Source organism: Orussus abietinus, unplaced genomic scaffold, assembly GCF_000612105.2.
Source record: "Orussus abietinus isolate OABI.00-Male unplaced genomic scaffold, Oabi_2.0 scaffold566, whole genome shotgun sequence".
Taxonomy (NCBI): domain Eukaryota; kingdom Metazoa; phylum Arthropoda; class Insecta; order Hymenoptera; family Orussidae; genus Orussus; species Orussus abietinus.
Window position 1 is genome coordinate 32,006 of NW_019394711.1, and position 15,976 is coordinate 47,981.

At 41.8% G+C, this 15,976-nt stretch overlaps 1 protein-coding gene across 1 annotated transcript; it reads right to left on the minus strand.

Moving 5' to 3' along the window:
* Positions 1 to 361: 361 nt before the first annotated feature.
* Positions 362 to 14,322, minus strand: LOC111674068 (HEAT repeat-containing protein 6-like; the record flags this gene model as incomplete). The annotated part of the gene is made up of 3 exons (XM_023433035.1): positions 362 to 684; positions 1,777 to 2,118; positions 14,036 to 14,322. Coding segments are annotated over 3 exons (881 nt in total), but the record flags the coding sequence as incomplete, so codon positions are not given.
* Between the last annotated feature and the right edge of the window lie 1,654 nt (positions 14,323 to 15,976).

Sequence of the window (15,976 nt, forward strand, 5' to 3'; positions counted from 1 at the left end):
CCGGATTCCGTCGGCCAGTCGACAAACCGTGAGTTGCATTTAGCTAGTCAAGGACGCAGGGACGCGTCTACACGTCGTCCTGCACCCTGTTGTTTCCGCGAGGAGCTCCGTGGAGGCAGTAACTCCGCGTCCGCGTAACGCCGGAATCCGGGCAGCACCCAGCAGATAGGGAGGACGGATAATCAGCCTGTCCTTCGCCCACCTCGGCCAATTTGGGGTGGTCCCGAGGTCAAAGTAAACTCACTACCTATAAGACCTTAAACTCGTCGGACTTCGTTCTCACCCCTGTGCTCTTTTTCTGGGCCGGTCGGTATAGATGGCATGCCCCTGCCGCGGGCTCGTAGAGCGCGCGAATCGCTTGTGGGCCGCAAAATCAGGTCCCACTTAGAAGCTTGTGGCGTGGCGACCACGTACCAAATTTCTTTTTATAACTTACATTTGATTGACAAAACAATCGCAGAGATTTGCCAAGGTCCATGCAGCCTTCACACGCACAGTGGGAGAAGAATCCTTAATAGAAAGGCACACAGCTTCGGTAAGTTTGATAAAAAATGCAGGATCCTCCTCGAGAGAAGGTAGGGTAACCAGCATCCCCAAAGCACGAATGCTCGCAGCTCTTACTGTACTTTCTTTGTTTGGCAGTGCTTCAAAGAGTGTTGTAACAATTGATGTGCTGTGCTTTCGCTGGAAAAAGTTATCACTGTTAAAAGTCTTCTGCTAGAAGGGAACGAGAATCTTTAAGAAAAAATAGGATATAGGGGATACGGTACATAAGGCGAAGTGAACCTCGCATCCAATCAGTCGATTTGCATAAGGCATATTTTTAAAAGAGTTTTCTACTAAACGAGCTGAATTAAAATTTACTCAAATGTAAAGAAATTAACATGTACTACAGTACATAACTCGTGAGCTTGAAACAAATATCCACATTCAAAATTTCACTTTAAATTAAACAAATATTTCATTTACTTTGCCTAGACCAGAAACAAAATAGCGTTGTACTCTTATATTTCTATCAATATACAATTCTTGGAGGTTCTAATGTGAAAAACCACAGTGCTAGGACGTCCACACAATTTAGAACACTGTAGTAATCGAAAAACGCTCATTTCAATGTGATAATTGTTAAAGAAATGGCTGATGAGTTTCTGTGCTAAAATGAAAGAGATACCACATGTAGTTCGTGAGGTCTCGTAGAGAATGTTTAGATCGCACGGAATCCGACATACGTCGTAAGGTGGCTGCTACACTCGATTAAAACATAAAAAATTATGAATTCAGGGGATTTGATGTTTCCATTCGATCTCTTTATAATTATTATATTAAAACGGCATGTGAAGTATGCCGTTTCGTGCAATACTCAACATAATACGATACAACTGCCACAATAAATATAAGCGTAGGCAACATGAAAGGATGTTTCATATGATACAACCAGTATAAGAATTCGATTTTATCGACATCGATGAAGTTTTTCGACGACTTTCAATTCATTTTAACAATAGAAAAATCAAGAATTCATATTAACTCTTGGCAATCCGTGCCGCCACAGTGGCGGCATTTTTAGTGTCGTAGAAGTCGGCGTCGACGCATGGCAGTATGATCTTATTCAACCATTTAGGGAAAAATAACTCCGAAAAACTCTAAATTTGCTCTAACTATCTGGTACTCCTCATCGGAGAATTTTGCCGATTGCAAAGGGTTAAAGCAATTTCATTATACCTGGAATTTAAACCATTCGTGTCAGGAAATCGGTTAAAATTCTGCGTAACTTACGGGTAACAGAGCGAATGTTGTAGAATCGATGCTGCCTAGACAGGTACAGGCAGCTTCCCTCAGAGCGGGGTTAGGATCTCGTGCAAGAGAAAGAACCGTATCGAAGACAAATTTCCAGAAGCGGGGTGCGTCGACGTCGGTCGTTTGATGATTTGATAAACATCCAGCGATGGTCTCGATAACACGACATCCGTGCAATGCCAATTGCACGTCAAATTCACGAGCAATAGATACCATAGTAACTGCAACAACGTCCAGGTGTCGGAATACATAATCGCTAAAGTTAGACACTAGCACACTCACTAACTTTAGTGACTGTAGTCTTACAGGTGGGCTTATATTCTGAAAGAGTTCAATAACAGTTAACCGAAAGATATCGCTAGAAATCGTTCAACAACAAAATTTGTCAAGTATATCAGTAAATTCTTGAAGCAGAAGTGCAACAAATGATTATGCATATGATTATTTGAATTATTGGATGACATTTTCGATAAGAATATTAAAAACGGTCCCAATTAACAAAATAATATAATGCACGATTAATTCACATCGCAGTGGAGTTATTATAAAGAGATACAAAATTAACGTTTATCCGCAAACAGCCTTTTTCTCTACATTTAATACATGTTTATAAGACGCGTTCATTTAGAGCGGCAGATCCGTCTGTCTCTAGTCGAGAAAAAACATGTAATTTTACGTAATTGTTTTACGTTAATTGAAAGTATAGTAAACAATTATGAACTATTGCTTTTACGGTTATTACCTATTTCGCAATTGAAATAAGAACAATAAACTATTTCAGATTTCCTGTTTTAAACAGATTTTGATTTTCCATTTGAAATTAAATACTTCCTGAGAAATGAGAATATTAGAAAAGAATTGACCAGAATGATACATGTTCTATCAACTGAATCAACTCTCGAAAAAGTTAAACAACAGACATAACTCGAAATAGCCACTTTCGCAAAAACTGATGAAATTAAATTGTTTACTTGCATTTTAAATCGAAATGCAAGGCATAGAATTATGTGTCCGAAAAAGACATGGACAACGAAGGGTTAACATTACGACTAGATGGCACAGTTAATTCGAGACGACCGTTCTCGTGTAGCAATCGATCCTCCTTTCCCTTTGTTAATTACTTCATCGCGATTGTTACAACATGACAATCCGCCTTGCGAGCCTCGGAAGGAAGGGGGCGATAAAGCCCGAGGGTGAACGACTGCAAGCGAGAACGTCGTCGGGAAGCATAAGATCCGCGAGAGAGCAAGGGAGGACGCCACTCTGAAAGGGACGAGACCGTAGCTCGGGGTAGAAAGGGAGTCTTCCTCGCTGGCGTGAAACCATTGGTGCTAATCTAATTATCAGGAGCCCGAAATCGAGACCCTCACAACAGAGGGTGGAAGGCCCGAGGCCGAAGAGAGTGGTAATGGAAGCCCGAGGCCTATGCAACCCGTCGGAGTAAGGGAGAACGTCACGACTAGCACCCTCGAACCCCGAGCCGGCCTCGACGAAAGGAAACCTATTCCTGGTCAGGGCCCGAAACCCGATCGTATAAGTCTACCCTTCAACCTCTAAGGACAGCGCATCAAATAGGCTACCTCACTCGGACACATGGCCTCCAGGGCGGATATGGAGACACAAGTATGCAGTCTCCTTACTCCACCGACTCTACGTCCTCGTGCTACCACCGAAGATAAGTGTCGACGGACTCGATCGCTGTTCGGATGGTTTACCCTCCTCCTTCCGTTTACCCTCCATATATCATGTTTGTCAGAAAATTGATATAACGAAATGTTTGCCATTTAAATTTACTTTGGGCTGTGACGGGGCTGTTCGACCGTCGTCAAATATGCCACAACTTGTTTGCATATAATATCATGTTGCAAAAATGTCAATTCGTTCCGCAATATAAAATTTTCTCTCCAATTATGGTTCAGTCTTTCACTGTCGTATGTTTAATGTGTTCATGTAATCAAATTTGAAAATTAACAAGAAATCCCGTGGTTTTCTCATTGCTTCATAAACTTATTTTTTATATTAATGTTTTCCAGCGTTGTTCGTTCAATTTGTGCATACTTCAATCTTTTGACAGCATTTTGCAGTAATGTAATTCAAGTCAGGTTGAGAAAAATTAAACCATCAATTTTCTAGCAATTCATTTCCTTTTCGGTGTATTAGTTGGGGCGAATCGAGAAAAGATGATTAGAAACTACGTTAAGAAGATTGGGCATCGTGTGTAAAAAAATCACACCCAAGAAACCTTTCAGACTGCACACGAGCGAGAAAAACGGGACCAAATAACTTTGACAGATACTAAAGAAATTTATAAAGTTTTACATTGGTTTCTTATTTTTAAGGAGAATAATATGCATTTTAAGACATTCATAAAGATTAACAATTACGTTTTCTTTCATGAATTTCTATACTTATGTTGTTTTACATCTGCACGGGAAAAAAAAATGAGTGAATTCAACTCATTTTCTCAGTTAAATATGGCGAACTCAATAAGCGAGTTGGTTCAACTTACATTTAGTGCAAAATCACATTTTGTAGTTGAATCAACTCCAAACTTGACTGAAACAGAATTGATAGCTCCAAATTTAAATTGAGCCAACTAGTTTATTGAGTTCGCCATATTAAACTCTGAAAATTAGATGAATTTACTCTCCTTTTTTTTTCCGCGTGAGTTACTAAAAAATACGAGAGAACGTATGTTTGATGAGGGTTGCACATGCTATTCCTAATAGCAGATTGTGTATTCGATTTAAAAAAAACTGGATGGCACAAAATTTCGTTTTCATTCATAATGTGGTTTATCGGAAACGCGGGAATTTTTCTTTATTTAACCCTTTCTCGCCGAGCGCCGTATATATGCGGCATCCACGCTACGACATGTGGGTACAAGCGCCGCATAGATGAGGCATTGAAATGATGTGTTGTGACGTTATTTTTACTGATATAACTCCAAACAAAGTTCTAGCAATTAACGTTCCGACCCTCTGGTGGAGTTACAAATAAATAATTAACAAAATAGGGTCTCCGTCTCGTGATCGCTCAACAGCAGCAAAATTTGTGGGCGCCAGGCCCTCCGAAGGACCAATCCGGGACCTGAATCGCACGGGCCCAATCCGTCGTGGCTCGCACCAGCGTACGGGAGCTCACGCACCAGCGATGAGCCTCCCAACCCACCCACGGATTCGCACCAGCGTAAGGCCCGAAGGGTCAGTCGCTCAACTAACAGAAGCAAAATTATCTTAAAGTCCAAGACACGCAAAGATTGAACGAAAGGTAGCGATACCAGACGAGACGAAACGTCGCCGACGACGAAAAATAAACCGGGCTAGTTCAGTACGCTCAAGCGACCACGGAGAGGGCGGGGTCCTTTCAAAGAAACAAACCAGAGGCGGAATTAAACTAATGACCTATTTATTCCAAACGGAAAGAGTTGACTTTAACAATTTCTCAAAATGGCCACGGGCGGGCCCACAATCCGGTACCGGCCAGGGCGACGAAGCGCGCACTCGCGCTCAAAGGGGCAATGCGCGCGGCGAAGCGCACGGAAAAGGACGGTGGCTTTAGACAGCCAAAAATCCAAAACGCGACTATATCTTCGATTATAAGGTTAGGCTCGACTACTGGACAAGAATAGCAAACAAATTGAAGACAACGCGAAAATTAAGAATGGTACGCAAGTATCTACGCGAAACTAAATTAAATCGGAAAACCTCAGACGACTAAATTCGCAAAGAAAATATTTAAACGGTGAACAGAAGCCAGCAAAATATGTTGACGGTTTCGGCGAGTAAAGCAGCAATAACACAAAAAATACAAGAAAAAAGAGAAGAAGAAAACGCAGCAATTTCAAAATATCGGCACAAATACTCGACGCGAAATACAGAAAATTTCGGATACATTAAATTTTAATAAATTACAGTTGCTCTGAAGTAATTAGGATCCAACTAAATTTTATCGGATCACAAAGCTAGCATATCAAAATAGTCGAATTTAAGTTCGCACTTCGCGAAAACAAAAGGAAATTAACTGAAGTTCGCACTTCGCGAAACAAAAAGGAAATTAACGTGTCGACCGCTCAAGACAGCATTCTCGAGTTCGGGTCGACACGGTTTCTTGATCCGACCGAGGAGAGAGGCAGCAAGGAGATATTTTACTTCAAAAAGGCCGCTCACACGAGACTTTGGCCGCAATATACTGAGGCTGCTCACACGAGACTTGGCCGTCAATATTAGAAAATGGTCGCTCACACGAGACTTTGACCGTGAAAATATAAAAAGGGCCGCTCACACGAGACTTTGGCCGCAAAAATATAAAAGGGGCCGCTCACACGAGACTTTGGCCGATTAGACGCAGAAGGGCCGACCGCGTGGCGTGCGGCCCGACGACGGATTACCCGGGGAAAACGTGAAACCGGGAAACTTACAAAAATCTACTCAAAATGTTACTGTACGCTCAAACCTCGGGGCACGGCGAGTGCAACGGCGCTCCCTCGGTGTCCTGGAAGTCCACCGGCGGCGGCGATGCTCCCCAGGCAGCGGTATTAAGGCTCGACGGCTAGAAGTTCTCGTTGATTGGCCGCCGTCGGCTGCCAAATTGCGTAGGCCAATTGACAGCGGTCGTGCTCGTAATTTCGACGATTTTGGATGATGACAGCCGCGGCGCAAGTTCGCGCGCCGAATTTGAAGCGTATCCTGCGGTCCAATCGGGGCGAGCGGCCGGCGCGTGACGTCATCCGCAGTTCCAGGGACACAGCTCCTCGGGGACTCGGTGGCGCCGGTCCTGAGCTCCCCTGAGCCAAGATTCCTCGCGATTTTGCCCGGGAGTGCCGAAATCCCTCGATGCAACGGCTCCCAGGTGAGGGGACCAGTGGGCCCTTCCGCCCTGGAGTCACCGCGGTCTGGCCTCGGCGTAGGAGGGCCACGCAATTGGGCCCCCCCCACACCGCCCTTTTATGGATTCCCTTGAGTCAAAGGTCATGGCGGGGGGTCCACAGTCACCGGCAATGCGCCCTCCTCCCGCCATCAGTGAGGGACCGGAAATCCGGGTACGGACGCGGTGACACAGCGACGCCGCCATGGGTCGGCCCTTGCCGTCAAGCGCGGGGTCACGGGTGGCTCGGTTCGGCCCTACTCCACGCGGCCACGGCACCCATGGGCGGCGGCGGGGCGAGGCCTCTCTGCCACCGTTGTCGTCCGCTTCTGTGGTCCCTCGAGGGCGCCCTTGTCCCGCGCTGGATGTTGACTTCTTGCTCGCACTCGCCTCACCGCGAGGACGTCCTAACGTCTAAGCTATACACAACTTATGATATAAAAAAAAAACATTACACGTAACGCGACGAATATTCGGGCTCTTCTCCTCCTCGGCCTTGAGCGTCGAGCGTGCTGAAATAGGACATGGATGTAATGATAAGATTAAAATTGTATACCACTGCCATCGGAAAGGATTTTAATGTATTGCAGGATGGAGATTTCAACATTTGGAGCCCTGGGGCCATCGTCCACCGGGTGCATCGTCACAGTGTATACAAGTGCTATCTGTAGTCGATGACAACATTTTTCGTTATCGGCTGAACATTTTATGAACATATATTTTTATATATACAGAAACCACGCGCACTGTGCATATTTCCGGCACGAGTTTCCGTTCAGTGACGGTACTTCGGCGGACGGGACTGCCGTAGCGAAAGGGTTAACCCCTTAATGCACAGATTAAAAAAAAAAAAAACGGCCAAAAAAATCAATTTTTTTATGCAAAAAAAAACACTAGAACATTGTCTCGGCAAAAAAATAAAATTCTCGATTATATTCGAGTGCGAAAAATTATAGTAGCATAAAATACAACGTCGCTCGAATTAATTCGAGCGCACAAGTTAAGGGATTAAGGATATGCGTTTGGGAAAGGAAGGTCGATTTTTCTTTATTCATTTTTAATTGCATGAATGCTAGGTTGCTTTACGTAGAAATTATTTGCGGCCTTGAAAACGGCCTTATCGCGTCCTTAGTAGACCGTCCAGAACCCGCCTCGGTGAGCCACTTAATTTAATCGATTCGGAATCGAATTGATAAAATTTCCGAAAAACTCAGGATTACGCCGTAGCCCTTCCCAAACGTTTTTCGCGTGATCGATCTGCTTTCGTCCTTTCCCTCGTCGGGACCCACAATCGTGTCATCTCGGACCACACGTTTTCAATTACGTTAAGGTCCGGCAACTTAGCCGGCCGCTACACCAAGTGGATTTCGGGGTACTCCGAGAATCAAGTCCGTACTTCATGTGGAGTATGGACCGCGGAATTATCCTGTACCAAGCAAATGATTGGCACGTCCCCCGCGGGATACATTGCCTGTACGCTTGGAAGAAGAACTTCTTCCAAGATACGGATGTGTTCTGCGGCATTCAAACAGGCAGAACTTTCCACCAATTCATCAGCTTGGTGTCCGCTAATCCGCCACCATATAGCGCACGATATCCGACAACTACGATTGTGTGGGAACGGCGTATCTTAGATCCAGCCTGTTTCCACCTGGCCGCCAAACGTGAGTGGTTCGTTCGGTGGACAAGGAAAAGACCTTTTTATCGGTCCATATCGTCACGTCCCAAACTTCACGTGGCGTCAGCAGGTTTTCAAACGCGAACGCGACCCTCTGCTCCCGGTGAGCGGGTGTTAATTCTATCTTACGGACCGCACGATGGCAACAAAGCCCGACTTCGTAAACGGGCTGCCGGCCGGTAGTCGCAGACACACGAAGGTCTAAACGAGTTACCGTGTCTGACACAACAGCAAATGGAGACTACAGAATCGCGTCGATTAATCGACGGTCATCGTAGTCTGACGTCTTCCTTCGACCGAAAATATCTTTCCGGTGGCCCCGCAGAACATCGGCACCACCTTCTTGATACTTTCTGATCCAATGAAGTACCGTCTTTCTGCTGTATGGGATTGTCTCGTCAATGTGGCGAACAGGTGGCCCGTACAGCCACATTCCGACGATCATCCCGCGTCGTCCAGGACGCAAATTTGGAGCCATACTACTAGACGTGTGCGTACTACTAGAACGATGACGAAACTGATTTGAATTCCGTATTCGCAGAAATATTTATACATTTCCAGAAAGTCTCCATAACCCCTTCTACCCGGATAAAGGTTCGCCACAGGGTAGAACCACCAATTAAGCTGTTTATTCGCTCTCAGACGAAATTTCGAATACTTTAACTACCCACAGTTGGTAATGGCCTGTATCGTGATACGCCATTCAAAAGCGGTTGAAGACGTAAAAACCCCGGAAGGGGTATAATCGTTTTATTACCTTGCGGCGGTAGGACCCTTTCCGTTTACCCTGTCGATGAAGACGGCGAGAGCAGAAACGATCGGCGAAAAAGGAATAAATTTTATAAACATTAACAACTGCAATACCGTCACACGGGGTCAATCGGTACGATTTTGAGGTGCTTATGTTAGTAACATTTATTTATTTCTTTTAACAAATTGGTTTCAATTTTAGATAAGCGATAAATATCTTTGAATATAAGCAATTTATAGGGTGAACCACAGTTCTGATATAATTTTTTCTGTAGATGCCCCAATAGACTCCAAGTTGGGGGTCAATAAGTACAGTACATTAGAAATATTAGGTCGACACTAAAGAAACAAGTTTTTTTTATCCAATAGAAAATACAATCTACTATTAGGAACACCGTGTGCATAAAACGTGTTTTCTCGTATTTTTTAGTAACTCACGCTGAAAAAAAGGAGCGTAAACTCATCTAATTTTCTGAGTTAAGTATGGCGAACTCAATAAACCAGCTGACTCAATTTAGACTTGGAGCTATCAATTCTGTTTCAGTCAAGTTTGGAGTTGATTCAACTACAAAATGTGATTTTGCATTAAATGTAAGTTGAACCAACTCGCTTGTTCAGTTCGCTATATTTAACTCAGAAAACGAGTTGAATTTACGCATTTTTTTTTTTCTCGCACAGAAGTAAAAAAAGATAAATCCAGAAATTCATGAATGAAAACATAAATGCTAGTCTTTGAGAATGCTTTAAAATACATTTTATTCTCTTCAAAAATAAGCAACCTATATAAAACTTTATACGTTCCTTTAGTATCTGCCAAAGTTATTTTGCCCCGCTTTTCTCGCTCGGGTACAGTCTGAAAGGATTCTTGGGTGTCATTTTTATACATTCGATGGCCAATCTTCTTGACGTAGAGTCTAACCATCTTTTCCCGATTCGCCCCGCCTAATACAATGAAAAGGAAATGATTTACTAGAAAATTGATGCATTAATTTTCCTCAACCTAACCTCAAATACATTACTGAAAAATGCACTCAAAAGATTGAAGTATGCACAAGTTGAACGAATAACGCTGAAAAACCTTAATATAAAAAATAAGTTTATGAAGCAATGAGAAAACCACGGGATTTCTTGTTAATTTTCAAATTTGATTACATGAACGCATTAAACTTACGACAGTGAAAGACTGAACCATAATTGGAGAGAAAATTTTATATTGCGGAACGAATTGACATTTTTGCAACGTGACTTTATATGCAAACAAGTTGTGGTATATTTAGCGACGATCGAACAGCCCCGCTACAGCCCAAAGCAAATTTAAATGGCAAATATTTCGATATATCAATTGTCTGACAAACATGACATATGGAGGGTAAACGGAAGGAGGAGGGTAGCCATCCTAACAGCGATCCGTCGACACTCATCTTCGGTGGTAGCACGAGGACGTAGTGCCGCCGGAGGAAGGAGACTGCTTACTCGTGTCTCCATATCCGTCCTGGAGTCCGCGTGTCCGAGTGAGGTAGCCTATTTGATGCGCTATTCTTCGAATAACACGGAACAGACCACTCTCAAAACTCCTGTCTCGGGCCTTAGACTCCCTGTGGTGAGGGCATCGGTATCGGCTCCCGATAATCAGATTAGCATCAATGTTTACACGCCGTCGAGGAAGACTCTTTCTCTACCCCGGGCTGCGGTCTCGCTTCTTCCAGAGCGGCGTTCTCCTTTGCTCTCTCGCGGATCGTATGCCTCCCGAGCGCGTTCTCGCTTGCAGTCGTTCACCCTCGGACCTTATCGCCCCTTCCTTCCGCGGTTTGCAAGGCGGATTGTCATTTTGCAGCGACCGCGATCAAGTAATTAACAGAGAGAATAGAGGGTCTATTCTTCCACGAGAAATTTCGTCTCGAATTAACTGTCGAAGTATCTAATCGTAATGTTAACCCTTCGTTGTCCATGCCTTTTTCGGACACGTGATTTTATGACTTGTATTTGTATTTAAAATGCAAGTAAACAATTTAATTTCATCAGTTTTTGCGAATGCGCCTATTTTGAGTTACGCGTGTTGTTTAACTTTTTCGAGAGTTGATTCAGTTGAAAGAACAAGTATCATTCTGATCGATTCTTTTCTAATATTCTCATTTCTCTGGAAGTATTTAATTTCAAATGGAAATAGATTCAAAATCTATTTAAAATTGGAAATCTAAAATAGTTCATTGTCCTTATTTCAAATACGAAATAGAAATGGTGTTTTATGTTTTGGAAACCTATTTCGAATGAATTCAATTCATAAAAGTTACTCCGATTTGCGTTTATAAAAAACTCCGGTAAGAAATGTCTTTCTTATGTTTACGGGTGCTCATTTACATGCTCATTTAATGATTTAGAGATGTCCATTTATTCGAGGAATACGAAGAATGGTGCAGAACGTAAATATATAAGGGACATGAAATCACAATTTCGTTTCTATGTCCGAAAGTTGATGCATCGTAAATTTTCCTTCGGCATTTTACTGTATATATAAACTATTTTTTTAAAGCTAAGATAATATTCTAACTTCGGTTCAGTGAATGGAACAATTGAATCGCTAAGAAACTTGTTATCATTTAATAAAACATGTTTTATTATATTCTTTAAAAAATACTGTAAATTATCGTTTAACAAAAACTTCGTTCGGTGGATCAGGGACATTCCACAATAATACTTAAATAATTTTAGTTTTTGTTTATAAACATTTATTTTCTTTAGGAAAATGCATTCTGCCCCTCGAGCGATTCAAACTCCGCGCAACTCCCGCCGCTAGTACGCTGCCTATGTCGGGCTATTAGATCTCTCAGAGTTTGTGTCTAATGTTAAGGGCGCTCACCACTCTAGCGATTTTGCAGGGCCTCACGGGAACAACGATTCCGAACATATTTCTAAACCGATCGAGCTTAACGAGTGCTCATATCGAAGATGAAATGTTGACCTGTGTTTATATGGGAGCGATTTTCGATAAGTGGTCATTTTCATATAAAAAAGTGCAACGACATAATTGCAATGCCCTTTTAACTAGGAAGGAGGTGCTTGATCGAAAATCACTCCCATATAAACACATGTCAACATTTTATCTTTAAAACAAGCACTCGTTGAGCTCGATCGGTTGAGAAATACGCTCAAAATCGTTGTCCCCGTGGAGCACCTTTTTCAGGATTTTCGAGTTTCTCGCGAGGATTTTGGGTATTCCTTAGCAACCGTTGCCGACTCTTGGCGGAGCGTCCAACTGGCGTGTGCGTGCAGCAGGGGGTCACACACGTTTCGGCGCCTAGTCCAGAGGCGTCTAGCCGTCGTGTGAGTCCTATACGTGCAAAATACGCACACATTTTTCGCCCGTTGCGAAACACCGTCCATTATGCGTCTATTATGTCTCCTTATACACTACTTCATGGCAGTAATGCACTTGATTTTACATGACGCCATGTCATGTGGTATTTTGTCGTATAACATTAAATACTGCCAACTATAGCCTAATCGATCGAAGTATCGTAAATGTCGGATGTATCAGACGTTTATTAAGTGTGTTTCAAATAAAACGAATGATTTGGTATTTATAGAAGTATTTTGTGAATCGTGATTCACGATAGTAAAGGGTCAGAACTGAGGTGATCGGTTGAAGCGAAGCGATACAAAGTATTCGGTTTTGTATAACAAGAAAGAACAAAAAGTATTTATGGTATTTATGTTTTTTAGATATCTATTAATGTTTAGTTCGATGTTTATTTTTAATTTTTCAAATGTGTTCCTATACCATAACCTATTCAAGTATCTTACCATACTGTCATTCTAGAAAAAATGTAACTACAAAGTTCTGAAGTTGTATTCATAAAAATATTATTTCGGATTTTCAAATTGTTATAAATGCAATTTTTAAACTTTGTAGTTACAAATATTTCTTTTCAGAAGGACAGTATGATAATATACTTTGCAATTTCCGCCATATTAAATTTTAGTCCGACCACTTCCAGGTGTAAGCTTACAATTAGACCATATACAGGGTGTAACAGAACTGGTAATCGCGGTTTATACAGCGCTATCCGTGTTGGAAAAGGAGTCCAACAGTCCTGTACTATTTTTTCGTACAGTGCATACATTTCCTGTAATAACTAAGTGAAGCACCGCCAATCAATCGCGTTTCCGAACGGCAGGCATAGCGGAGAGGCTGCATTCGGCTGTCTTCGGCGTAGCAGCCTTACCGGCATTCTCTTCGTTATGCCTTCCTTTCGAGAACGCCATTGATTGGCTGTGCTTCAGTCAGTTATTACAGTAAATTTATGCACAGTAGAAAAAAAATAATACAGGACTTTTCGACTCCTTTTTTATCGAGGATAACGCTGTATACACCGTAACTACCAGTTCTGTTACACCCTATATAGTCTAAGGTCCGATCTTTACACGTGCCCAATGAACACTAGTTCGTGCCGTCGGCTCACATGGTACATTCGAATTTACTCCTTCCACTACAGTGCGAGGTCTTGATATGCATGGTCTAAGGGTGTAAGCTGTGGTGGCGGTAGAAACACTATACAACACCAATATATGGGAGTATCCGTCTCCTGGTCTGTGATTTGTTTGAAACTTAAATCAATGTAAACGATTCGCATGAATTATTGCCGTGATTGGCCCTTCATTCATGGACTAGCCACCGAAGCGTACATGCTAGAGTTGCTGACAGCTGTAGTCTACACCTCATTAAATCTGGCGTACGGTGCATGGATGCGAAAAATGTTACAATTACGATTCAGGGTTGAGAATAAAGATTTTAGGACCATAAGGTTAATCATTATTACGTAAACCCTTTCCCTTCAAAGTAATTAGAGGTTAGAGACGAACCAGTCTCTCATAACATCGGGTTTGTCTTTACTGTGCCCTTGAAAATAATAAAGATTTGATGGTATATAGTAAAGTATGACATACTTTGCTTGCGACATTCTTTAAGCATATGTGTAATAATGATCCCATTCCTCTTTCTTGAGAGTTGTCAACCTGAAACTCGGCACATGCCTCTTCGTCATCAGTGTCCTCGAACTCCAGTCCTTTATCAGTGGTAACATCACTAGTTATACTACAATTCGAAAACAGCTCTTCCAAATCAGTTTCGACGTTTGAGCGCTTTTCGACAATTTCACGAATCTCCGGAGTGACTGGCTCTGACGAAACCAGTGCCTCGAAAACCGATAGCGCTGCCACTCGGACAGACGGATCTAAAAATAAAACAGGAAACTATAAGACAGAGTTAATTGGTTAATTATTAAATGTAACTGATGAAATTAGGCATGATTTTGCATAAAATAAATTCATGAACAATATGATGCATTAGTAAATAAAGCGTAAATAATATCACCATTCACAACGTGACTAGACAGAAACAATATTTTACGGTTGTAAACTATTATATTGCTTCGATCGTTTTCTTTATCATGATAATTCTGACGACGTCAACAATATATTTCTAAACTCGAATAGAATAAGAAGTTTATAAATGTGATAAAAGGGATGTGAAAGTGGCATCCGAAAGGTCAATTGTTCATGAAACTTTTCTACGAACTGGATGTACGGAATCGTTTCAAACTTTACAACGTGAACATAGAGACTACCCAATAAGCACATACAAGTTAAATCAACGTTTCTAAAACATTATATTAGTTAAATAAGCATTTCGGGTTGAGAAAATCAACGTCGATTTTTGGTTAAAAATGTTACCGTTATATTTTAACGTTATGAAGACGTCACTATTTAACTTCCAGTTAATAAAGGACATTTAAAAGACGTAAATAAAAGACGTTATTTATACCTTCGAATCAGTCGTAAGGATAACAGTAGAAGGTAACTACTTATAAACATATCATGGAGAAGCAACGTTGTAATTCCGTAAAATAATAACGTTATATTTTAATGGAATTTTTCACAACACCTAACATCTCATTTATACAACTTTTAAGCAAAACATTAAAAATAAACATTGAGAAATATTACAAAATGTACGTTTAAAAGCCATTAGACGTTACGAATTATTTTACTAAGCTATCATGTTTTAATAACGTTTATTACTAACGGTAGTCAATATTGAAATATAATTTGGTTATTAAATTAATTTTGACGTTAAATTCAAACGTTATAGTTTGTTTAGTAACTAATTACATTGTTGATGAAACTTATTCTCGTTAATTTGACGTATATGTTCAACAATGTGTTTGATGATATTAATTCATTGACACAATTCACGCACGGTACCTAACGATCATTTCGTTCAGAACGATGCTCACTCGAGATTGTCTTTTGTTTCACCCGTTCCATTACACGTTAGCCTCCGACTCAGTACGCTTATTCACAAAGCTTCGCCACAAATTTGGCAACGCGGGGTTACGGGATTGAGGGGGCACGAGAATCTGAATTCGAGGCGACACTGCTATCGCTACTAACGCCGCCTCGAACCCAGATCCGATTACGAACAGATTACGAACCGACTACGAACAGATTATGAACTCTTAACGAACTCGTAAAAGATATATAATACTTTCTAACATTTATTTTTCATGTACTAAAGAAATTGCATGATCAACATTTTAATTTTTTTAATGAATCTGTTACGTAGGTACCTTCCGTATCCTAACATAGGGAAAAACCCTATTTTTTCCAATCACCGGAGCTAGCCATGGAAATCCGAGTACAGAAACGCGAAACTCTTGCGAAAGAATCCAACGAATTCATCGGCCAAACGGCCCCAAAAGTCACCGACCGACCCGGGGCAAACAACCTGATGACTCCGCAACGCATCAGCACGACTCAGAACGCCACCCTCACCTGGGCCCTAGGAAGCCCCCACCAATTGGAACATCCTGCTAATAAAACAAGCAG